The following is a 27572-nucleotide window of genomic DNA, read 5'->3' on the forward strand; positions in this document are numbered from 1 at the left end:
AAACTTACTGAAAGTTCATCTAGAAACATTACCATCCTTTGTTTGTTTCTTTTTATAAAAAGATTGTTGACCGTCATGAAAGACTCCTGGAGAAAAGAAATATAAAATAACAAACAATCAAAACACTGACTGACATAAAACAAACTGTGTTTAGTCTGAACAGAAAACACATGTGGTCACATTCATGTAAGTCAAGGTTGTAACACATGCATTTCACTTCTTTTTGGTTTTATAATAGCTGGTAGATGTTTTATTGGCTGCACAAATGAGACTTGCTACACATTTTGAATTTATACACACATACATCTTTGTCTTAAAGTTCATTTTTCATAGCAAAATTGACAAAATTAACATTCCACAGATGACAACATTTTCTGACTCTCTTTAACTTTCTACAATGACATTGCTGAAGAAAACCAGTAACAAGGGAAACTGACCTTGGCACCAAACTCAACAAGATTGGCCAAGTTTTGTAGTGATTTGGCTACCAGCTTTAAGGCCCTGTATGCCATTTCTGAGGGAGTTTCTACAACAAAAAAACAAAACAAAAGTGGTACCAAATTCGATTCTAAGTAACTTATCTTATATTTTCCAAATCAACATGAAATTAACTTTTCAAAATTAAATCCCGACAAAATTAAATTTCAAAACTAAATTATCGATTTGATTGGTGTTATTATTGTTATTTGGGCTTAAATTTTTGAGTACAGGCAGCTCATTAATCTGTATGAGGATCCCTAAGCAATTTCTTATCCTCTGTACAAAAAAGCTAGTTTTAAATCGATCAAAATTAATCATCTCTTATCCTCTGTACAAAAAAGCTAGTTTTAAATCGATCAAAATTAATCATCTCTTATCCTCTGTACAAAGTAGCTGTCTTTAAATCAGTCAAAATTAATGATCTCTTATCCTCTGTACAAAAAAGCTGTCTTTAAATCGATCAAAATTAATGATCTCTTATCCTCTGTACAAAGTATCTGGCTTTAAATCGATCAAAATTAATGATCTCTTATCCTCTGCACAAAGTAGCTGATTTTAAATCAATCAAAATTAATGACCTCTGATCTGTACAAAGTAGCTGGTTTTAAATCAGTCAAAATTAATGATCTCTCATCCTCTGTACAAAGTAGCTGGTTTTAAATCAATCAAAATTAATGATCTCTCATCCTCTGTACAAGGAAGCTGGTTTTAAACCAATCAGAATCACCTGTGATTAATAGCAATATCACACTTACCTCCTACTAAATTAAAGCCCTTAGGATTAAGAATTGCTGGCACCAAAAGCCGGAGGAAAATGAAACAGCTGCAAATCAAAATTATGAATTTAATTTAAAAATTTGACACTCAAAACAGAATACCAGTTACTTTTACCGTGCCAAGTAAATTTCAGCCAAAACAACTGAAATTCTCTAAGTATTAAAATGCCAAACTTATCTATTCAGAGGGTATGTAAATCCTTAAAACATTCACTGACTGCAAGAAGTAAGCCTAGTATTTATTTATTTATCTGATTGGTGTTTTACGCCATACTCAAGAATATTTCACTTACACGACGCTGGCCAGCATTATGGTGGGAGGAAACCGGGCAGAGCCCAGGGGAAACCCATGACCAGCCGCAGGTTGCTGTCAGACCTTCCCACGTACGGCCTGAGAGCAAGCCAGCATGAGCTGGACTTGAACTCACAGCATTGGTGAGAGACTCCTGGGTCATTAGCGACAGAGGCCCCCAAGTAAGTAAGCCTGGTAAAACCAGTACATATCTTATTGGCTTGTAACAGGAAAGACCAGCTACAGATGATATCATAGAATAGTACCCAAACAATCACCAACATTTTTAATGCTTAGCATGTTTAAAAAGACACTTAAATAAAAATACTTGGTGTTGCTTGCATTTGTGCTGCTTTAATACATGTAAGTCAAACTGCTCTGTTACCATAGTAACCAGGAAAAAAAGACAGGAATAACACCTACCTAACAACCCTGGTTTTGACAGTGGGGTCATTTGGCCATTTTGCCTGGACATTCTTCTGTAGACATCCACATATATATCGTAGCACTCTGAAAGTGTGTAAAGCGGTCACGTGAGCGAGACATGGCATTCAACGTATGTACCTTCACAAATCCTTGTTAATCAATTCGTCATAACCCAAACAATAACATGTATAAAAAAACAAATTACAAGAATTTTTAATTTACCCTAAATGACCATAAATTTCATCCATGACTAACTGGTCGATTTTTTTTGATTCTTAGAGTACTATTGATATTAGAAAGGTGTTTTAAGGTTTGCTTGGAACGTGGAATGATATTGTACTGGAATATCCCTCTTCAATAGTAAATGTAATTATTTTGTTAACACTTACAGAGGACAGTGATCTGTTGACTTAAAGATGTGTTCAACAAGATCATTCATAAGGTTAAGGAAGTGTTCTTTGTTGGCTTCTAGCTCTTGAGCGTTGTCCATCATCTCTGGATTTAACTGTAAACAGAGCGGAAAAAAAATAGGTAAATAAATGTGCAAACATGTTTCCATATCATATACATGCAGAAAAAGGAGAACCATATTCCTGTGAGTCGAGGGAACACTTTGCTTGTGAATGAATGACTCGACTGATCAAAGGTATTTGACACCATACTCAAGAATATTTCACTTATACGATGGCGGCCTGCACTATGGTGGGAGGAAACATGGCAGAGCCCGGGGGAAACCCATGACCATCCACAGGTTTCTAAGAGCCCTTCACATTTACGGCTCGAGAGAAAATCAGCCTGAGCTGGACCTGAACTCACTGTGACCGCATTTGGTGAGAGGCTCCTTGGTCATAATGCTGCGCTAGTGCGCTAACCAAATGAGCCACGGAGGTTCCCTTTAAGATTTAAGCTAGATCACATAATTAAACCATTCACTAATATTTTGTCTCAGGATCTTCCTGGCCTTCAAAGCTTTTCAACGTTTCCACTGGCACCCTGATAACTGGGTCACTGTTAACAGAGAATGTGACTGTATTTATCAGCGGGCAAAATCAGTAAAATGTAATAAGAAATCCCCGCTGATATAAGGGTCTTACACCCAATTTTCTTTCTTGTGGTCACATGACAACCTGGTCTCACCTCACATGAGTGTTTGTGTCACATGACAACCTGGCCTCACCTCACACGAGTGTTTGCTCTCCACTATTTTGACCACAGCATCCTTGAGAGCTTCATGTATAAATGGTATGGCAGTCATTTTCATATGTTGGTCCATCAAAGTCGTTGCTAAGGAAGTCCCTCTGAACAATGTTGATACTAATTCTGAAACCAAACATAACAAAACTGTAACATATCTTATTGAAGACATTAAATGCACACAATACAATATAGGTAACTTTTCAAAAAGTTTCACAAAGCTGGATATTCTTATAAATATACTGGATTGATACATCTTGGTCTTACCTTCTTTTTCTATTTCCTTCTCATTAACAGTCCTCAATAACATTGCCTCCTGCTGCTCCCGACGGAATATCCGCAACAACGCTTTAGCAAAGGCGGCATCGTTGCCCCCGACAACACTGGAGATGGCCATCACATTCTTTAGATCAGGACTAAGGATGAGCTGAAAACAACAAGGGGAGATTACTCAGAGAACTTTAAAGCAACCAGTAATATTTCATTATTTACTTGATTGATGTTTTGCAGAGTACTCAAGAATATTTCACTTTTTCGATGGTGGCCCTCATTATGGTGAGACGAAAAACTGTTTTACGCTGTACTCAAGAATATTTCACTTATATGACGGCAGACAGCATTATGGTGGGAGGAAACCGGCCAGTGCCCGGGGGAAACCCACGACCATCCGCAGGTTGCTGACAGACCTTCCCACTTACTGAGGCTCCTTGGTCATTAGGCTGCGCTAGCGCGCTAACCGACTGAGTCATGGAGGCCCCCTGGTGTCATTATGCTATGTTACCAAACTAACCACTGGGCCATGAAGACCCCCCATAACTGAAACGTAATGTATAATGTGACAGCAGCAATTTACAATGGAACAACTTTCACAAAACTTTACTGGCCAACAAACAATATCATGTCTCTAATACAAACTGCTTAAAAGGCATTTATGGAAAAAAATCTCCATAAAAATGTTTATGAAAGTGGCCAGAGACCACAAAGTCAATGTGCCGGTCTCAGCTGAACAGGACTTTTGATCGCTTACCTCTTTTAGACTAGTGTACTCCTTGACAGGCATAATGACTTCGTGCAGGTAACGTAAGCGCACCCGGATTGCCCCGCCTTCTCGACACGTCAGCTGGATAGGGTGTAGGTCAAACCATTCATCATACATCTCCCCACTTGTTAAACTACACAGCTGTTTTGTCATTTGAACTGTAAAACAGCAGCAAAATAAATATCACAAATTTTATTTATTTATTTGATTGGAGTTTTACGCCATACTCAAGAATATTTTACTTATACAACATCAACCATCATTAAGGTGGGATGAAACTGGGCAGAACCCCAGGGGGAGCACAAGAAAATCCGCAGGTTACTGGCAGACCTTCCCGCGTACAAACTAAGAGGAGGCCAGTACGAGCGAGACCTGAACTGACAGCACTCGAACTGGTGAGAGGCTCTTCGGTAATTACGCTGCTCACATCCTGTCTTGACAGCTTTTACCGTATTTTGTATGGAAACACCAAATTTTAGTGAAAAGTCCAACATAAACCATGAAATCTCCCGAAAAAAGTTAATTTTTTATACACAAAGTTTCAGGGAAATTGGTGCAATAGTTTAGTTGCATGGACAAAATCTGTGTACATGAAAATCCATTCTTGCATTAAGTGCCTGAACAAGAACAATTATGAAATTAATTACTTGACTGTATTTGAAGTAGAGCATGCAAAAGTATAGATGATAGGGAAGATGTATACTAAGTTTCATGGAAATAGGTTCAGTACTTCAGCAGGAGTGGCATGGACAAAATCGGAATACATGGAAAAGCACTATTACACAAAGACCTAAATGAGGGTAGTTATGAAAATAATTATCTGATTGCCATTAAACTTTTGTGCACATTTTCGTATGATATGCAAGATGTATGGTAAGGTTCTTCAAAATTCAGAGGAGATGCATGGACAAAATTGTGTCTACCGACAGACAGGCAGGGTCATCCCTAACCCTAACTCCCCCCCACTGAATAATTTGTATACAAGTCTTGGTAAGGTGCCTAAATACACAACTGCATTAGCTCACACTCAAGAATATATGGAAGCAGCAACCTAGTATTTCACAACATTCCTGACAGTAAGACAAAGAATTGAACACCCAACCTTGTTGGTCAACAGATCCTTTTGTTCATCGAGATGTCTTATCCATCAGAGGTAGCTTGTTTGCTAGTATCATGATAATATGCTTGGATTTTATCAAATACTCACATAATTCTGTGTCTTTTGATCTTTTTGAATAGTTGTAAATTGCCACTGAAACACTGTCAATATCAGCAGGAATGTCACTACAAGAAAGTAATATAAACAATACACATCAGAACTGATAAAAGCACATTTCAGTGCTAAGTTAGTACTTAAATATAATCATCACCCAGAATATTTGTCCATAAAACAGTAAAAAACAGTAACTGAAAGAATTACTTATCATACAGATCTTGATTTTGTTTATTTTTTTGCGCAAGACACCACTTTCTTCTCCAAATTCATCCATGAACATATCAATCGAAGAAGAAGAAAAAAACTTATATCAAGTGAAATTCTTGTTCCACAATTCTTATGTTCCCTGACATTTGTTCAATTATTTGGTTTTGTTCCCTGACATTTAGTTCCGCGATTATTGTACTCACTCTAAAATAAACTCCTCTGACCAGATGGGATCCGTGCCCTCCCCAACCTGTGTGCGCCCCACCTTGACGTTATTTAAGGATAGCACACAGTAGGGGTGGGGCACTTGTCGGAGGGGTAGGCGGTGGGCGTCACAGATGTAAATCAACAAACTCCGTTGTTCTTTCAATGCTGATGAGATGCTGGGGTGCTTCTTTGCCTGTGTATTCTGACAATATGGCTTCAGAGAATGCACCCAGTCCTGGAGAGGAAAAAAAACAGCAGTGACTTCAGCCCAAAATTAAAAAAAAAAAAAAAAAAAAAAGATGGCTGGCAGCAGTGTCTACAGCATACTCCTTACATCACATGTGCCTCTCTACGCTCTCTTTACACCACTAGCAAATTTTATACAGAAATCTTGAACAGTGCCAAGGTCACTGGGATCACTGTGATGAGGCAGGAAGTGATGTCAGAAAACACAACTTCTGTCTCAAGCTTTATTTCTAATAACACTTACATGCACATGCATTATAGAGTATGCAAAACATGATTCTAAACAACATGTGAGACAGTTTTCATGCTGAATGCTGATTGGATAGTTCCACGTGAGGACACAAGCCTATGTGGGACACACAGGTCAAACCTTGAATGCATCCTCTTTTCACTTCATATGAAGTTCTACAGGCGTGGACTAATCACTGAAGATGTAACGTGCCCTAGGCTACAACTGACAACAACAACAACACACATACCTGGGCAATGTCAGCATTCTCTGCGCAGAGGTAGTACACAGAATAGGTGTTCAGCCCATTCATCACCAGCTGGAAACAGTTTGGTCTGAAATACACATTAAAGACACTTGTGACAAGTGAGCCAGTTTATACAGTAAATTTACTAAATTCTTAAAAAGCTTTGTAAGTTAATTTTATCTCTTTACTGTCGCTCATGAGCAATTGTAAAGCCCTAAAATGTACCAAACCAATGTGGGTGCATGATCTCTGCCTGAACCTCATTTTTTACGTACAAAACAGTTGAAGTATGTCTTTTCACCATATAAAATTGTGACTACTGTAAATCTTCAACCTTTTCAACCACTGACAATTATTACGAAAATGATGCTGAAAATAATTTGTTTGTATCATTAAAAATGCAAGCTTCAAAAAAACCATACAAATTATTTCTCTACACCCCATGCTTCTTTCAGAATGTTTCAGAATATTGGCTGCGAACACAGAGGAAAAAGTTGAAAAATTATGTTCTGTCAAACTGACTTTGATTTATATATGCTATGCTGACTATCCTTTTATACACGCTACGCTATCCTTTTATATACACTACGCTGACTATCCTTTTATATACGCTACGCTGACTATCCTTTTATATACACTACGCTGACAATCCTTTTATACACGCTACGCTATCCTTTTATATACGCTATGCTGACTATCCTTTTATACACGCTATGCTATCCCTTTATACACGCTATGCTGACTATCCTTTTATATACGCTATGTTGACTATCCTTTTATACACGCTATGCTGACTATCCTTTTATACACACTATGCTGACTATCCTTTTATACACGCTATGCTATCCTTTTATATACGATACGCTGACTATCCTTTGATATACGCTATGCTGACAATCCTTTTATACACGCTATGTTGACTATCCTTTTATATATGCTATGCTGACTATCCTTTTATACACGCTATGCTGACCATCCTTTTATACACGCTATGCTGACTATCCTTTTATACACGCTATGCTATCCTTTTATATACCCTATGCTGACTATCCTTTTATATACACTATGCTGACTATCCTTTTATACACGCTATGCTGACTATCCTTTTATACACGCTATGCTGACTATCCTTTTATACACACTATGCTGACTATCCTTTTATACACGCTATGCTGACTATCCTTTTATATACGCTATGCTGACTATCCTTTTATACATGCTATGCTGACAATCCTTTTACATACGCTATGCTGACTATCCTTTATACACGCTATGCTGACTATCCTTTTATACACGCTATGCTGACTATCCTTTTATACACGCTATGCTATCCTTTTATATACGCTATGCTATCCTTTTATATACGCTATGCTGACTATCCTTTTATACACGCTATGCTGACTATCCTTTTATACACGCTATGCTGACTATCCTTTTATACATGCTATGCTGACTATCCTTTTATACACACTATGCTGACTATCCTTTTATACACGCTATGCTATCCTTTTATATACGATACGCTATGCTATCCTTTTATATACGCTATGCTGACTATCCTTTTATACACGCTATGCTGACTATCCTTTTATACACGCTATGCTGACTATCCTTTTATATAAACTATGCTGACTATCCTTTTATACACGCTACGCTGACTATCCTTTCTCTCTTCAAATACATGTGTGAGGATACAACTTCAGATGTGATTCATGTCTGCATTCATATTATAGCCATGCACAGCTTGTAAAGTTCAGTTCTGGACAATGTCTGGTTTTACAAGTTTGCACAATACAACAAAAGGCATAAATTTTCAACAGGACAAAATTTCACCAGTACAGAAGTTGAAGAATCATCTCAAAGATTTTATATTCAGAGAAGACAAACTCACCTTCCAAACAGGCTATCATGAACGGGGTACAAGGAACTGTAGCTTAAATCTATAAGGCCTTTTGGTTTGGACCTCTGTTAAAAAAAAACAAAAGAAATAAAATAATCTTTATTGCCATGTCATTTATTCGTTAAAGTTTTAAATATTTTAAGACGTTCTAGCTTCATAAATAGGAAGGCTGTACTGGGGCAGGTGCAAAAGTTTTACTGTAGTTAATATGTATGTCACGGAAAATATTTGTTGTCTTTTCAATAACACGAATTTTCAACCTAAATGGCTGGTGAGCCATGAGCCTGGAATTCACATAGTGTACAGCTAATCACATAACGCCTTATTTTTCTGAGTGGTGTAACTATTGAAGATATAGAGATGGAAGACAGTAAAGATTAAAACCTCAGGAAAAATGTCCACAGTACCAACACTATTGCAATATTATCCTACCTTCTCATTCTCAAAAAAATACAACTGAAGTTCAGTGCCGTTGAGAACAAAGAAGAAATGTTTCCATTTCTTTGTTTTCTGACCTGCAAGAAGAAATGATTTTTAATTCATTTATTCATTTTTTTTTTCAGCGTTCATTGGGGGAGAAAACCAAATTGATTGTAATAAAACTACAAGGCTTCTGGCAAGTAACTGACACATACACATACATGTGACACCCACACGTTTACCTCCAGATTGAGCCCAAAGAGCATGCCATTTAGGTGGATGGCAAGTGACTAAACAAATGTCATTTAAGACCATACAAACAGATGCTATCAACCACTCCTCACCACTATAAGGTCTCTTGTACAGATAAAAGAGGGGAATTCCCTGTATAAGTCTGTGACTGAACTAAGTAACAGCTTGCGTTTGGAGAAATGACAAAAATATATGTGTATGTATGCTTGGGGTTTAATGTCATACTTAATTTGTCATATGACAATGAGGAGTCATTAGGTGTGTGTACATATATTGTGTCTTGTGGCAGGGCAAGTTCATCCCCTGTAAGTGCTGGCTCCACTGAAAAAAAAGATACCAAACATGACACCCCACCCAGTCATGTTTCTTTGCTTTAAAGGAGAAGAAAACTTTAAAAAATGATACTACAGGCTGAAAAGAGCACGTTTTTTTTCCTATTGGATGGTGCCTACTGCATAATTTTGTAATTTTTCTTCGCCATACAAGTAAAGCCTGAAAACGCCAAAGCTGGCATAAATCACAGAGTCCATCGCGTCCCCCATCTTTAACACCCTGTAATTTATGGGTGTGTTGCCTTTCAGCCAATGAGAGTCATCAAAACTGCCGGCTTTTTCATGTAAACTCGGAACCTACGTCCAACATTCCGGTTTGCCGATCGTCAAGAAAACGAACTGTACTATTCTCTTCCTTCTGGGAAGAGGAGTTCTACTGGAAATGTACGAACTGCACTTCAGTGGTTTCCGACGGCAATTCTCCTCCCAACACAGAAGACTTCAGGACTAGTTCTTAGGCAAAATGGAGTTGCCCACAGAGGATTTTGGCACTTCCCTTTTAATAATTTATCAACTTGAGGTACATATTAGAATTTTATTTTATGGCATGCACCTGCCGTGGTATTCGATTGATATTTAAATTATTTAAATTTTCTTCTCCTTTAAACTCTCATTTCTAAGCACCAAGCGAGGCAACAGCAAGTACCATTTTAAAAGTCTTTGGTATGACCTGACCCATGTTTGATCCCACCGAAGTCGTGACAATGAAAGGTATGTAAACATGTCAATGCAAACATATGCCTAAGCTGCATACACCTACATGTATGTTCATCAAATGATTCATCTTAGATTCAGCTTTTGTTCTGTTTCATGTAAGTAATAAACCCTTTATATTGTCTTTACACTATATGTTATGATGGCCAGTAACTCACTCATCGCTAAGAACTACACTAAAAAAAAAAAAAAAAAAAAAAAGGGGGGGGGGGGAATTACTTTCTAAATACATGTACATTTGAATTTGACAAAATGCACTAAAGCTGAGACCACAGAAAACAAAAAAACCAGTCCCTATCCATAAACTGACCGAGTCATTTCAACCTGTAATACCAAAATAAAATAAGCTGGACTTAGCCATATATTGGCACTACCTACATCTGTTCAATGGAACAATGTCATTTTTCTCTACAGAAACAGACATATAAATTGCCAATTTTGTGTTAATCCAACTTACTTTTCTTGCTGAGCCATCCCCTCATGATGATCTTGTCATTCCTATTAGTGACTAGACTAGGACCAGACATGTGTCGAATTGTTTCATAGATGGATTTACTACGTTTGTAATCCTGGGCAACACTCTTCTCTGATTCACTGTCAAATATCTCCTGTGACATAACGAAGAAAAAAAATACGGTTACATTACTGTGCTTTCTTAATCAACGCCACATATCAGAACTCTTTAATATTTTTTTTTCCTACAAAGTAACAGCTTTTAAACATGTCATAATGACATATTACAGCCGCTGTACTTTTTACAGAATGTCATAATTTTTATATCAAAAACCATACTATGTCCTGATTTCAACATGTCGCCGACATGATATGGCTAAAATAGTGCCGATGATGAATAAAGCCATAATCAATCATTCACTTATTCTAAAATGGTGATACAAACAGTGAGTAAGATTTGACTCTGAATGTTCGCGAAAATTATAACCAGCAGAATGCCCTACCCTAATTACAGGCGTTGCTAGAGTGTAGCCCTCCATGATTTGCTCCTTAGTGTAGCGCTGAATGATAGCATCCAGGGTGTCAAAGTAGCGACCCCCCATGTAGTACTGCCGACCCTGTTTCTCTATTCGGAACCGCTGTACTGTCTTGTTACAGAGGAAGAACAAGGAATAGTCGCCTGGAGAGTGGTCACTGGGCCGCACAAGGAAACTTCCCTGACCCGCTGAAAACAGACGCAGATTTTATACCCATAATACATCACCCAACCAGAAAGCTCTCCTCAACTGCAGAAATTGGAGCAGAAGGTAGTTTGTAATTCAGCAGCAATGATGGGAAGAAAACCATTCCGACAACTAGTAAAAACAGAAACTGGACTACAACAACAACAAACCTTGAACTCCCAGACTGATGGCATAGCAGAATAGAGGAATGTCTGTTCAACTTTTATATTCTTTCATCATGACACCAATAAGGAAAAAAATTCTGCCTTAGACGTCTTACCTTGCCCAAGCCTTTGCACTGCATCCTCTTTTGTTATGTTTGGATGAAAATACGACAAACTTTCCACAGGGTCAATGTTTCCATTCTGAGGGAAGAAGAAACATAACTTCCACTCACAAAACAAACTTCATTATTCCTTCCAGCATTCATGCAGATGTGTGTCATTTGGATGTTGATTTTTTACATTTTCAACTGTCTCCCCTTTTACTAGAACGAATAACAATCACATCCATCACAAAATGCAACATTCGTTTCATACTGAAATTTAGATTCGTGTGTGATTAATTCAGGCCTTTTCATTAAATGGGCAGAATTTATTTACTGATTTTTGGACTGATGTTTTACACTGTACTTGAGAATCTTTCATGTACACAACATGGGCAGCAATATGGTGGGAGGAAATTGGACAGAGCCCAGGGAAACTTGACATCCGTAGGTTGCTGGTGGAGCTTTCCAGATATGACCTAAGAGGAAGCCAGCAAGAGCTCTTGAACTCAACAAGAGCAGTTTGGCAGAAAACTATATTTACGTACTAATGCACATGAACACACAGTTGATCTGCCATCATTTCTCAAAAAGGCAAAAAAAAAAAAAAAAAAAAAAAAACACTGATGAAATACGTAAATGTACTCACTAAATCTTCGACTAGTTCTTCAAAGACGAGGCCGTCCTCGCGTGTCCTTTGGGATGTGACCCACAACCAGCCATCCCCCCAGTTCGTTGTGAACTGTGAACACATCCCCCTTATCAAAGCTGAGAGAAAGACAGAGAAATGAAATCATAGTGTGATGCTGGATGTTAATTGTAAGCCTGACCATCTGGCCATAGTTTTTACTAAATAATCACATGATAATCAAGCTTCTCAGTGCAACGAGTGAACAAAATTTGGAGGTCATCTCCAATGAAAGTTTTGGAAGTATGTACAAATGTGTACAGCCCACAGAAATTTGAAAAAAAACTAGGGGCCACACGTGTAACAATGTTATACCAAACTGTGTGCTGTACTGAAGAGTGTTATAACAAGGGAGAGGTGTATTTTATATCAACTGATAAACGTTTGTAGGTCTGACAGACATTCCCATATTAAATCACAATCAACTGATGCAAATAAGCCAGCGTTGTAAGTGTACAATGAAACTACGAACTAATGACACTTTTAAATGCAATCAAAAAAATTCCATGTACTAGCATTTAACGTAATTTGAATATCCTGTACAGAAGTATAAATATATATTACTTTTGCATTATAATATAACCCACCAAGTCTTCATTTACAAGATACACCCAAAATCAAGGTAAAAACCAATATTTGAAATAAATTATTCTGTTAAAAAGTTCAACAAAATAACGAAAAATAGTTCACATGCTATTGCAGGTGATGCGTATATAGACATTCCACTACATATGTATCTGTCCCTGTCTGATGAGGCCAGTAAACATGGTAACTTACTTAGTTGTCAAAGAGGGCAGTACTAAACTGGTAACTTACTTGAGTTCATCTGTCTCTGGCATCCCGCGATAAGGCAGAATTGCTTTGACTTTCCCGTCTGTCATCAACAGGCTAAAAACAGCATGATGTCACCAAAAATAATCATATTTCACCATAAAGCAATATTTAAAGACATTTACACAAAGAGAATTCAAGCCATGAAACTTTCAATAAACTGGTCAAACTAAAACAACTCTTAAATTTTTTTTTTTTAGAATTAGACACTTCTATCATTCCTCAAATTGACCAATAGGTTGGTTACACACCCTGTTTGATTTACCTATGTTCTCAGTTATCTCACCACCTCAAGTCCAAATACATTTTGTTCTTTTCATGTGGTACACAAATAACCAAGTTTTAGGCTGAAGGAAAGATGACATCACATATCCGCTAGGCTGAAGCATGCAATCTTTGCACAAATTCAGCGATGATGTCATCTTTGAACTATAACACAGCTGGACTAAAACTGGCTACATTGGCCAGAGCTGGCATGGTAACAGATGACGGATTGTGAGTCACCTAACTCAGCCACCTAACTACAGTACATACTTACTCGCACATTTTGTTCTATCTTTAAGATGCTGTTAGTGATTAAAAAACTGATGACACCAATTTGTGAAGCTTAATTTATCCATCTTTTCACCTTTATAGTGCCAGGAAGCATGCTTTGGGAATCTTAAAAATCAAATCATTTTCACACATAAAATGTATGCTTCAGTGTCAAAAAAACAGACAACTTTCTGTCAGCTGTGACCTGAATTTTCTGATTGTTCTTTTTTATTTTTTGTATATTTCATCAGAAAAGTCCTGTTTTTATTCATAAAAATGTAGATTTTTATCAAAACTACTCCGTTGAAGACCGTTTTATTCCTAAAGAACAACTTAATGCTTACCTCTGGTGGCGGCACTGGATACTGAAGTCGTTCATCTTTGAGTAAATATGACACCCCTGTGTAGTAGCCGATCAAATCAGAGAGCGAGTCAAACTGACGACCACCAATGTAGTAATCTCCACACATGGCTGTTATCCTGGAAACGTAAGTACAGGCGAAGTGGTTAACAATGGTACACAATCCAGTCTCTGTTCAAACTTGTCTGTAGTCTTCTAAATGTTAATGTGGAAGAGAATCATTTAAAGAATATCCATGAAGGTCCTAGTGAAATATGTCACACATCTTGTCACCCGAATAAACCTATCATCAGCTCTGTTTCATGTCTATAACACCATGTTACCAAAACAAGGTAAATGCAACCTATGTCTTAAGGCTGGGACACATAAGGCAATTTTTTTTGCTCGTATAGGTGTATTTGTTAAATGTCTACAAATTTGCCCGGTATGTCCATGCCAGCCATGGCATGTTTTGTGGGCGACCTTATCAAACATGTCAGACACCAGCAAAATACGCTGGCGATATCATTCTGTCACCGTTGTGTGTTCACTCCACCAAATTTTGCGATCAAGACAACAAAGCTGACCAATCAAACAGCAATGAATTATTATACCCATGATTTTTTGTTTGTTTCGATTTATTTATTATGTCACATGATATACCTTCCTGACCACGACTGATGGAAAAATCCGCCCAGTGTGTCTGCAACTATGATGATTTCACCACCGGAAAAGTTTGACGCTACAAGCAAATATATCTGTTTAATGTGCCCCTCGCTTTATGTCATTTACGTCATACTAGCAAGACCTAATCAAAAGCTCTGTCTCACATCAACCACTCTCTCATATCACTACCAAATTCAACAAAGACAAACTTATCGATAAATCCATCTGATGCTATGAGCGTTATTTCGTCAAAATAATTAAACTAATCAAGAGCTATAAACCGTTAAGATGTCATAATGCTGTGATGCTGGAAGAAAATATGTCCTATAAAGAAACGTTTACAAAGTGACTCAACTGAACAAACCCAAATTTGCAACAGTTGAGACATCTAGCCAGAATTCCTTACCATCTTGTACTCAAGCCCCTTGTTAAGTGAATGGTCCTGAATCCATGTTAAAAGAGCAATTTATGGCACTGCTGGCTGCAGCTAAAACTTTAGTGCTTGTGGCACATTACGTTTTTACTACATGATGCTTATCTTGTTTAATACACATTGATGTATTTTTTGATTGGACTGTAAAGTATTTGTTTCCTATATATTGTTTTTTCTGTGAAGGCCTTGAGGGAAGAACAGTTTCATTGCAAATTGATCAAGCTAACTTTGATAAATAAAGATATTTATAATATTATTATAAAATAAATAGGGACAGTAAATTCTTATCTCATCTATTCCTACTTATTTCCAAAAATAGATGTATAACTGAAATTCTCAGAAAATGAAAAGAGATAATGGAAAAATAGCACATCTGTTTCATCTTTCAGATCAAATGAACCGATTCACCACACAGATGTATCATCAATATAGGTATGTACATTCTGATTCAAATGCATATTGATTTTCACTTGGGTTCAGACAGTGCATTTTTTGCGAGATATTCTGTGAATACAAGACATGATGAAACTTCAGTGAAACAGGTACCAAAATTCTGCAATTCCTGCTCTGTTTACTGTAGGAAAAGTAATGTTTCATTGGTGTTTCATGCCATACTAACAAAGGAAATACAATCTTTATGAGGGCAGGTAAGGTTGTGGTTGAAGGAAACTATGCAAGGGCCCGGTGATACCACAACAATGTACCATGTATTAAACGAACCAGCAGCCTTAGATACAGCACTCCAAGTAGCGACAGTTTGATCCAAACAGTCATACACGCAAACGGCTTGTAAGGCCATTCTCAGACAAATCACACTTGATTTCTTGCTTCCCGTCACTGCCCACATCAAGACACTTTATTTCATTTTTTGTCAGAAATTGTCACAAAAGGTGAGATCATCACATTTATTTATTTATTTGGTTGGTGTTTTGCACTGTACTCAAGAAATACTACGGCAACCAGCATTATGGTGGGACGAAACCGGACAGAACCTGGGGAACCCACAACCATCCACAGGTTGCTGACCTTCCCATGTTTGGCTGGAGAGGAAGCCAGCTTGAACTGGACTTGAACTGACAGCGACCAAATTGGTGGGAGGCACCTGGGTCATTGCGCCTCGCTTGTAAACCCCTTGGCCACTGAAACCCCCCAGATTATCATAACATCTACCCAAATAATGATAATGATAATGATAATGAAAATTGTTCCGCAGCCTGAAATAATTTCCCAAAATAGGGTTTAATAGGAAACTAGGAATTAGATGCCACTGTACTTAGATCTCCTTATAATAGCCATAAACCACTGACATGACAGAGCCAGGGAGTGTCCCTTCCACGATTAGTGAGTCACATTTGGGTAATGGACAGGTAAAAGCCAACGCAAGCCTAATACAATGTATATTCAAACCATATTTTGGTCAATCATGTTGAAATAAGATTTGAACAACAGATTTTTTTTTTTTTTTTTTTTTTGATGTTTGGCGAATTGACAGTATGTGGACACAGACCCCCATTACAACTTCTGTTTTTCAGGAGGGACGAATGTAATACGGAGTATTTTAGGGTGTAAAGTCTTTTTTTGTTGCCAGCCTTTTTTGGTGTACAGGTGCATGCTTGGTATCAAAATGATGGAAAATGTCCAAGCTTTGGGCAGGTATGAGTCTTAATGATGAAAGTTTGAAATTCTGGGCGAGGGGACACAGGGAGACAGGTGGTGATGAGGCTGCGAGTGACGTCCCCTTGGCGTTGCTAGGCACCCCTCCCAGCTGCCGGCATAGAAAGGTCCAGATTTTGAAGGTCAACCTATGTCAAGATTTTAATGGCTTCTTTCTCATGTATACCCCAAAGCTTATTGGCCGCAGAATGTTTGGGCCTGAGTTACAACGCTAAACGTTTACATTGTTGCTTATGGAAAGTTAATGGGGGCTTGTCAACCAGGCCCTGGCCAGTTATGTCAGTCTAAAGTAACCTACCCAATTCAGAAGGCCATACATGTAAATATATTCATGCACCGAAAACACCAGAACAAATGGGTGAGTAAGTACACATACATTTATACATACTGGTATACATGTACAAATATACATGATACCAAGTACTGCCTATCAATTTGTATGCTGCGCTCTGCAAATATAACAAGCTTAGACTGTTAATACCCGTCCAGGATCATACAGCTTTTGTATCCTGAATGGCTGAAAGTTTTCACCTTTGTAACACTTTCTCTTCCACATTGCTGAATTATTTTGACACTTCTAGCGTAACAGTGAAATCTGCCCAAGGGCTCAAAATAGATCTGACTAATACTATTGATCTGAGGTGTTGTTGGATCCCACAATAAAACTAAGCTATTTGGGTTAATGGGTCAGATGGTACTGATTTCCCAACCGACCGTACGAACCTCACACAGTACGTATAATTACATGTTACTGTTTAATTATACATACCAGCTTCACAAATACCACACGTTTATTGTGCTGATTGTATAGATCCTTCTTATGTGACTATCTTCACATATACTGCACACTTCTATAGACAAATACATGCACAGTACATGTATAGTCACATTTCCTGTGCGTAGTGTTTATCATCACACTTTTACACATTTCCTGTGCGTAGTGTTTATCATCACACTTTTACACATTTCCTGTGTGTAGTGTTTATCATCACACTTTTACACATTTCCTGCATCTCTATATATTTTACTACATTTTCACATTTCCTACTTCTTGCTATTTTGCCTCATTTGTGACTTGTTCTTGCTCTTAAAAACACTTCCTTCATGCTGAATGGGCTAAACATTTCATTACATGTCAAAATCATCTCATTTCTTACATAGTGCTATACAAATAAAATTTTTTAAGAATTATTTTATTCATTTCATTGGTGTTGTACTCCATACTCAAGAATATTTCACTTAAATGATGGCAACCCGCATTACATTTCTTGCATGTTACTATAAACTGTACGTGCATTTTCATAATTCTTTTTATCTATTTATTTATTTATTTCATTGCTGCTTAATGCCATTCTTAATAATTTTTCACTTATACCATGGCAGTCAATTTTATGGGTGGAGGAAACTGGACTGCATGAAGAACCATCCACATTTGGCAGGTAACTGACAAACTTTTCCCCACATGTGACGTACAGATATGACCACCATATTGGTAGAAGACAGGTGGTCTTCAGCGAAGCTGTGAGAGTGGGGCAAATCCCAGTCTAAAGCCAGGTTCACATGTTTTTTTGTATTTACAGTATCTGAGTACATCTAGTTGTTCTTGCTACATAAGTACACTTGTGGCCGTGATGAGCAACATACAGGATTATGTGGTAAGTTTCATTCCTTAACATCCAATTAATTAATTCTTTGTTGAAGGAATTAAAAGATATGGCCGCAACACTAAGTGTTTTTCTGCAAATCTTTTTTTGAGGGTGGGGAGAGGAGATACAGATTTAAGACATCTTAGTTTAAAAACGAAATGTGTAAGAGTTCAGATGTACTTTTAAAAATGAAGAGATTCAACATTTACATGAGCAGAGAGAAGAAAAGTGAACTACAGGCGCACATTCCCAAGACATGTCTACTTATAACTGAAAAGGGTTTCTCTTTTTTCTTTCTTCAAGTAAAAAGTGCACTAAAGAACTGCTATCGCTGACTACCAGTTTTGGAACAATGTTTCTAGTTGTGACTTACACAGTTCACCTTGGATGAGCTAAATTAACTTTTGATTCTGCCAACAATACCACCTTTCATATACTATTGTGGCTACTGGGTCAAACATCCTGTTTGTCTGCTTTGATTAAGTACAGCTTTCAACCTCAACTCTCTCTCTTTCATACAGGTCTAAATGACAATCATAAAAGAACAAAACATCATTTTAAATTAAATTCAACATATACATGTACCCAAAATTCGAGGTAGACCAGAAGTATTTTCCATTCAAATCAACTCAAAGCTAACAGTTACTTTTACATTGTCTTGCAACTATTATTAAAAGCAAATGAAGTAAGCATAAGTACATGCTAAAACACCACTGAAAACTGTATACATGTTATTTAAAAAAAAATACCTTTTTTCACACAGAATTAAATACAGTCCACTGTTTTTATCGAGAGGCGGACTTTACAGATCACATTCATAATGCATGTCACTGATGACGCCACACACACTTTGATGTCAAACATTTAACTTTATTTAAAACAATGAAAAAAAAAAAAAATAAACAAGTAATTCAGATAAAGATTTCACTGATCTTTCTCCTGCTCCCTTCATTTGCATATGGCCTATATGTATTAAAATAAACCATAATCTGAATTGAAGAAAAACAAAATGTATTGCCAAAAATAAGCTCTAAAAACATAAAATGCATAACATTTACCATCAAATGAAACACTATGTCCGCATGTACGTTTTATTCTACTTTCATGGATTGAAAAATTATACTGCAATGTGTATATACGTATAATTATTATTATACCACAATTTTCTGAAAATTATCTGTATGGGATAAGTGCCATATCATATGAGTCATATTGTGAGATTAAAGATTTCTGTGCACTTGCGTATAGATATGATCAGAACACATTGTTTTGATAAACAAATTGAAATTTCTGGGAAAGTCTCCTCATCAACAGCAAAGATGTCTTGAACTACCTGTATGCACTACTCTGTTCTTTCCTTTAGTACTTTGCAATGTCTGTGTGTTCCTGCTTGCAGATAAAGCAAGCCGGAAGTCATTTATCAACAATATTATCAGTACTTTGGTACAAATCTTAATCGCTAGCTTGCTTAGTTGTAGGTGCCTAGGTAATTTCTTGATTCAATGCAACAGCTTTATGCTAGCATGAGCCACTGGATTGATGCGAGACATCAGTTCTTATTCCTGGGTTTCCCCCACAAATAGTCACACCTTCTATATTTCATTTTCATTTTGTTAAATGAGCAGTGGCAAGAGTGCTTTTTTCTGCAGAAATGTCTCATTCCATCTTCCCAAGATTAGGTCTGAAAAGTACTGGAATACAATACTATCGTCACACCAGCTCTCCCAGATTACAACTGTAATTACTAGAGCACTTGTACTTCCCCAGAAATAAATCATTCCGTCTATCTCAGCTTAAATCTGCCATTGTCACAGCACTTGCCCGAAAATGAAGTACTTCAAAAATCCAAGATTGAATAAGCAACTGCCGCAGTATGTGTACTTCCCTGTAAATAACTGTAAGCAACTCCAAAACCCAACAGTATTATCGTTAATAGGGAATACACTTTCTGAATATAACGATAACAATAACAATATTAACGATAATACTGTTACTTAATCCACTTTCTAAATGACATCTATACCTATCCAAAACCCAAGTTCAGATCAACCAACTGCCAGGGTAAATGTACTTCTCCAGAAATAAATCTCACCAAATATCCAAGGTCACATCAGCAATTAAGAGTACATGGACTTGTCCAGAAATAAGACACTCCAAAAAGGCAAGGTCAGATCAGCAATTGTCAGAGTACATGCACTTCCCCAGAAAAAAGTCACTCCAAAAACCCAAGGTCAGATCAGCAATTGTCAGAGTACATGCACTTCTCCAGAAATCAGTCACTCCACAAAGCCAAGGTCAGCTCAGCAATTGTCAGAGTGCATGTTCTTCTCCAGAAACCAGTCACTCCACAAAGCCAAGGTCAGATCAGCAATTGTCAGAGTACATGCACTTCTCCAAAAATAGGTCACCCCAAAAACCCAAGGTCAGATCAGCAATTGTCAGAGTACATCCACTGCTCCAGAAAAAAGTCACTCCAAAAACCCAAGGTCAGATCAGCAATTGTCAGAGTACATGCACTTCTCCAGAAATCAGTCACTCCACAAAGCCAAGGTCAGCTCAGCAATTGTCAGAGTGCATGTTCTTCTCCAGAAACCAGTCACTCCACAAAGCCAAGGTCAGATCAGCAATTGTCAGAGTACATGCACTTCTCCAGAAATCAGTCACTCCAAAAACTCAAGGTCAGATCAGCAATTGCAAGAGAAGCATCTGTCAGTGTCCACAAAGGTTTAACGATGCTATTACAAGACAAAAACAATGTCTCATAATTTCTCATGTCTCTCCGATCATGTTTATATCTGTATGTACTTGGGCTATATACCTAAGATTATGCACACAAATTCACATCACAGTCAAATTATTATTGCAGTTTCATTAGTGTTTACATACACACATATAATCAAAACCATAAAACGTGTCAATGTTTACATAGATCCCTGTACTGGTTGTTCCAAAGTTTAGTAAAACCTCAATCAGACTTTAATCTTATTGTTTCACGTCACAAAGTATCAAAGCCGATCGCAACTTTAGTCCACCACAGACTTAACAGCTCACTCTAAGCATTGAAAACATATTTGAACAATAGTTTCAGCAAAACACATATGAAAAACATGACAAAAGGACAAAAACTTAAATCCATTTCTTGGTCAATGTTGTACACCATCAACTCACCTGAAATGGTTAAATCCTGTTTTGCCCAGGTAAGAGAGTACATACGAACCCGGCTTTCTGTCACTTTCTCGTATGAGGTAACTGCCAGGCTGTCCCGCCACACGTAACCTGTCCTCCGTTGTTGTTCTGTCCAGTCGGCCATGGTACCACCTGTACATCACAAATAACACTTAACTGGTAAACTTCATGTTAGAATACACGGCATCGAATCACAATACTGCAATTATGCAATTCAACCAAACAAATGGCACACTAAGACTAATCCTAGAGTATAGTATCATTCAGATGCCTTGGAATCTTTACGGAGGTACAGAAAAATGTGAGAAGAGATTCAACTACTGTAAACAGTATTCATTTACTAATACAAACAGTTACACCATTCCCTCCAGGTCAGGCAAAATTAAATTTATTTATTTATTTATTTATTTATCTGATTGGTGTTTTACGCCATCTCAAGAATATTTCACTTATACGACAGTGGCCAGCATTATGGTGGGAGGAAACCGGGCATAGCCCGCAAAATTAAATACAAAGCAAAATCAGTTCATCAAAGTGAGGGGAAAACAGAAAATTTTATGTTACTCCATTAGGCAACACCAATTTTATTTTGTGTATTACGAGCAGGAAAACACTAAAAAAATCAAAAAATGAAATATCTACATGCTTTTATGATTTTCCTGTATTTATCTGATAACTATCCGACCATGTAAATATGTTTTCAACAGGAAAATTTGTCGAGACAATCCATATATTCCAAAAATTGGATGTAAAGTTTTATTTTTACACCCTCCTGTGACATCGAAAAAGATTTATTCTGCCAATATCACAAGAATTTAACTTGGTGTGGCCTTATAGCACAACAAAACAAAGATTAATTTTAGTCCTCACATGAAGACCACAGGTCTGCACTTTGTCTTGAGCTGAACTAATTCACTTGTGACTTATATGTATAAGAACCAAAGTTCAATTTCGCTGTTTTTCTTCTTCAACGTCTTTCCTTTGTAATTTACAAAGCTGTCATCTGTACCTCTGCCTCTCCACATAATACCATAATACCTGGCCTGATACTAGGCAACTAAATCTTAGCCCAGATGACATTTGTAGATGCGCTGCAAGTCAGAAAGGTGACTTTGTTATGCAACTGCCGTGTTGCATGTCACCACAAAGCCATCCTGTCACATCCTTGAGGCCAACTTAAGTCATCAACTTCTTACACACATGCATGAGTAAGTCTACAACAGGATATCAGACCACAGCTTAATACTATTTCCAACAGCTGTCTACCTTTGTTTAGTAAGAGTAATGTATGAAAAAGGAAGCTGAAGTTTAGAGAATGTTTAGTGAATAACATTATCATGTTCCAGTCACTTCACATATAAACAAGTGAACACATGTGACGTGCGTATGGTGATTTCACTGGAACCTTCTCACTGAAAGTTGATGGAGCATTGCTTTACAGGGGCACAGTTTGATGAGCATTACACCGTAACATGTATAATCATGCTAACACATGTGACGTGCGTATGGTGATTTCATTGGAACCTTCTCACTGAAAGTTGATGGAGCATTGCTTTACAGCGGCACAGTTTGATGAGCATTACACCGTAACATGTATAATCATGCTAGCAAATATTGCTTCCTTCCATTAACTTCGACTTACATTGTAAATTGACACCCTGACTTGGCTTATAACATATGATGGTATAATAAAAATAAGGGTATTTGAAGTTTCAGGCCATATTATTATTATGTTAATGTAACTCTTTGCCAAAGGGTGTCCAGTACACTAGCAGTACATGTAACCCCCAAATTCCCTGCACTTTTAACTATTCTGATATTTCCATCCACAATCATAGCAAAACAGAGTAATTAATCCTGTAATTAACTGATCCAGCCATGCACTGCTCATGTTTATTGCTCAGGCGGAAACTGTAACCTTTCACATTTAACCTCTGACCCAACTCCTAACAAGCCATAGGTGACCTTTAACAGGAAATGTACATGTACACTGACGTACGTGTTCACATATATGTATAAGTTTGAACACATGTCTGTAAAAACTGTAAATGTATTTCCCGTGCTTTGTCAGAAATTAGATATACATGTATGCTATGATTAACTCTTCAGTCACCTCACTGGTCTGTTCACATTTATACATAGCCCTATTACATTTGAATAAAATGAGGACTCACACTGCCAAATGTGTGTCTTCAAGGTAAAAGGTTGAAAACAAAATCAAACTGATGACAGCTCTTGAAAGCTTCAATGATTTCACAAACACAAAAACTTTCAGTGGATAGTTTATAGCACGTGGTATGGTTAATTCAGGGAATTTCTTCTATCATCTCCCCTGAAAATGTTGCAGTCATTTTGCATAATAATGCACATTTCTTACCTGAAGACTGCCCCTGAAACTGGCAAATGAATGCCATAGTATATAAAAGACTTGCTCCAAGATAAAATTACTTTCATCCAAAACTGTATGACAATTCTGTATAATTGGCCTAAGGAAAAATGTTTATCCATTGATGCTTTTATCCACATACCCGGCTGAAGTAAATGTACACTTATTATTTTACATTGGAGATAGACATCAGTGTGAGTAAATTGTTTCAAGATGTAATTTTTTCATTCATTTTCATCCTAACTCTCAAAACTGTCCATACTGAGATGTCATATTTACATTTATGCTAATGACTGCCCTTACTGTGATGTTATGCTTGCTTTAACTCTCATGGCTGCCCTTACTGTTATGTCATGGTTATACTGACTGTCATAAATGTCCTTACTCCGATGTCATGCTTACATTTACTCTTGTGACTGTCATAACTGTGATGTCATGGTTGCATTCTCTCCACAACATCCTTACTGTGATGTCATGCTTACACGGCCTCTCATGACTACCCTTACTGTGAGGAGGTGAAAGAAAACATGGGAAGGTGTATGGAAATGAACAACTTTGGATGAGAATTACTGCTGATAATAACCGGAAATTACAGAGCGTTAAACAGAGCAATGTGTAAATTGTGAATGTGAACAAAATCTGATGGTTGTGGGTTTCCCCCAGGTTCTGCCCTGTTCCCTCCCACCATAATACTGGCTGTCGTATAAGTGAAATATTCTTGAGTACGGCGTAAAACACCAATCAAATAAATAAATAAATACATCAAAATCTGGTTATATACTTATGAGGCCGTCCGCAGTTTGTGTTAGCTTCCATGTCACTGAGACAATGTTTTCACCACTGTGTCGTCAAACATGTGGCTACAGTCCAAATTAATGCCTCCAAGTCAGGAAGGATGAATGTAATGCTGTTTTTCTCTGATATGTTTTCATTTGCTCCTTTGGGCTATCTTTTTTTTTTGGCTTGTAAAGTGGTATCATTTTGCAGCAGAGGTTTCAAAGTTTCGATATAGGTATACATTTGTGTGTTTTTTACGACGTGGTGTCAGATACACACTAGACAAAAGTAGTCAAAAATCCTGTTTCACCAGCCTCTGACTCAGTGAGTTTGACTCCTATCAGCTGCAAGCCAATTTCATGAAAAATTTCATCACTCAACCCCATTCAGGAATTTAAAATGAGTTATCTCAGGCTATGAGGATTATCAGGCTCAGAGATTAAAGGACAGTGCTATGAGTAAGTAAATAGAAAATTAATTGTTCAGTGTGGCCATGTTGACACAAATAAAACGGTAAATGCCCGAATGTCTGGGGTTTCAACTGTGAATATCCTTCTTCAGCCTAATCAGAATAATTTCTAATCAGAGAGAGATCTTTATGGAGAATAACCATCGTAAGACCAGCACTTAACTCATAAGCGATCTCATCAGCTAGCCACATCTACAAAGTACGTTCATCAGCCAAGCATCTAGCATCACTGAGTAAAACAAACAGCACTGTAGTCATTCAGGAACATAAATGAATGTATTTTTATTTATGTTATTAAAAATATGTTACAAGAACAGGATAATACAGCCAAATCAGGTTCTGTCAAATCAGCTGTCAGTACCTTTACAACCAGATTATTTTACAAGGAAAGCCTTTTTTTCTCCTGTGGGAGCATGATGTAGCTCAGTGAGTAGGGTGCATGACTCTTGATTATGAGACACATGAGGTATGGGTTCAATCCCGGCCTTAGAAAGAGAATTTGTAGATTTCACGATCTCATTGTTTATATGAGCCTTAATTTGGGGGTTAAAAAGCAGTTGACCTGTTTCTGTGGTTTTATCTTCCTTGAAGACAAACGTAGCTTGTTTTCAACTACTGAAGTCAGTGGTTTACCCAGCCATAAAACTAACCACCAACAAGTAAGTAAATAATTCTGAAGCATGCCATTAAGTAATAATCAATCAATCTGCCATGCTTAAACCTGACCTTGTATAAATGTTTCAACTGACGGCACCTACAAGGTCACACATGAATTGGGAGGTAGTCACAAGATGTTAAGTGAATCAGTCAGTGAATTAACCAAGATTGTTCCAAGCCATGCATGATGAATATGCATGGTTCTCGAGATTCAAATGTAATTGATTTATTTGTCTAACATATCACTTACGTGCTGAAATGCAATATTCAAATGGTATCACTAAAGGTAATTAAGAATTGCACGGCGACGTGGTACATAAATGGTGTGATTCAGTGAATGACATTTCAGACCAATGTCATTGCAATGAACAGTCACAAATTCGCATAACAACTTTTCACATATGCCTTCAACGTGGAGAAGATTTACACAAAATATACCTGGGATGACTTTTGAATTAATTAATTTAATCAAACTGAAATTAGGGAGAAGCAAATGTTTATGCCATCGATATATAGACCAGTGTGCAGGATGCAATCAGCTAAGATCAGTGGCCAGCTGGTCGCAATCCCATACCTACTTCTGCATACCATCGTTTTTTCAACAAGCTCATTTACAAATTGTAACGAATACTCACTGGTTTTCTGGGGGTGCATTCAGATCAATACCTTCGTGCTCTTCAATACATAATTCATAAAACCCAGGGAAAGGATCAAATTCATCCCCTCCCTCCATCGCTCCTTCTTCGGCCGAGCTCCCCGACTTGTTGTGGTCGGCCATTTTCTTCTAGTGGTAGCAGACCGCAGTTCTCGAAAATTCTGCAAGCCCATTGGTCAATTTCTTGAAAGCGCCACCTACAGACAAAAATTAGCAGGTGTACGCATCGTGCGAAGAAGAAAACAACATTAGTTGTTTAGTTAAGTACAATAAGAAAACCAGCGTTAACGTTATCTGATGTATATATCTGATATCACCCACATATCTAAGGTTTATATCGCTTGCCCAGTCTTTTACAACCCGCTTAAAGATGGAGTAAATTCGAATACAGAAGTTATCCATTTGTAGGCCTAACCTAGAAAAACGACATAAGGCCCTATTACGTTATTCATGTACCTTTCCGACTGCGTGTCAGACTCCGTTAAAATGTAAAATATGTTCAAATCCATTTTTACTGTAAAAAAAAAAAAAAAAAAAAACCTACACGTAAATTGCCTCGAGTCCGGCATATGTGCCTATATCGTCCCGCGGGAGAAATTCACTTGTGAGGTTTTTCAAGGCACCCGACTAAGTTCTTTGGCATGCTACACAGGTGGAGCCAAAGTTAGAACAAAACAAAGAAACAAATGTAAATATTTTTTTTAAGCTGCACCGAGTTCTTCGACTTGCAGCCACGCGCAAACACGGTCTATAGACCACTATACGACGAATCGTCACTGGCCTGCACTGTGTTTTAGGCACTGTTGATTCTTCGCGGCCCACACCCCCAAAGGGCCGTTAAGGTTGAACAAGAGCCACCTAACGACCGCGAGAGTACCTATAGCCAACACTAATGGTTAGATTTCACACCTTTTCCAGAGACATTTATTGCTTACCCATGCAGTAACAATCAAATATTTTGGATTATATTATATGTACACCAACAGATTCCATAGAGGACCAACTATGAGAGC

General features: G+C 37.6%; 1 protein-coding gene across 1 annotated transcript in view; it reads right to left on the reverse strand.

Moving 5' to 3' along the window:
* The window catches only part of LOC135472690 (ras GTPase-activating protein 1-like), a 30940-nt gene extending 4293 nt beyond the window's left edge, over positions 1-26647 (reverse strand). Inside the window, 23 exon segments of the mRNA XM_064752315.1 lie at positions 9-86; positions 438-526; positions 1236-1303; positions 1972-2058; positions 2364-2479; positions 3152-3294; positions 3436-3595; positions 4196-4365; positions 5415-5491; positions 5834-6072; positions 6563-6647; positions 8451-8524; positions 8892-8974; positions 10635-10785; positions 11134-11354; positions 11633-11717; positions 12267-12344; positions 12346-12385; positions 13122-13174; positions 13176-13193; positions 14015-14150; positions 21598-21747; positions 26540-26647. Coding sequence (XP_064608385.1) covers positions 9-86; positions 438-526; positions 1236-1303; positions 1972-2058; positions 2364-2479; positions 3152-3294; positions 3436-3595; positions 4196-4365; positions 5415-5491; positions 5834-6072; positions 6563-6647; positions 8451-8524; positions 8892-8974; positions 10635-10785; positions 11134-11354; positions 11633-11717; positions 12267-12344; positions 12346-12385; positions 13122-13174; positions 13176-13193; positions 14015-14150; positions 21598-21747; positions 26540-26637 — 2499 coding nt within the window. The 5' untranslated portion in view covers positions 26638-26647.
* Between the last annotated feature and the right edge of the window lie 925 nt (positions 26648-27572).

Source organism: Liolophura sinensis, chromosome 8, assembly GCF_032854445.1.
Source record: "Liolophura sinensis isolate JHLJ2023 chromosome 8, CUHK_Ljap_v2, whole genome shotgun sequence".
In the NCBI taxonomy this organism is placed as follows: Eukaryota; Metazoa; Mollusca; class Polyplacophora; order Chitonida; family Chitonidae; genus Liolophura; species Liolophura sinensis.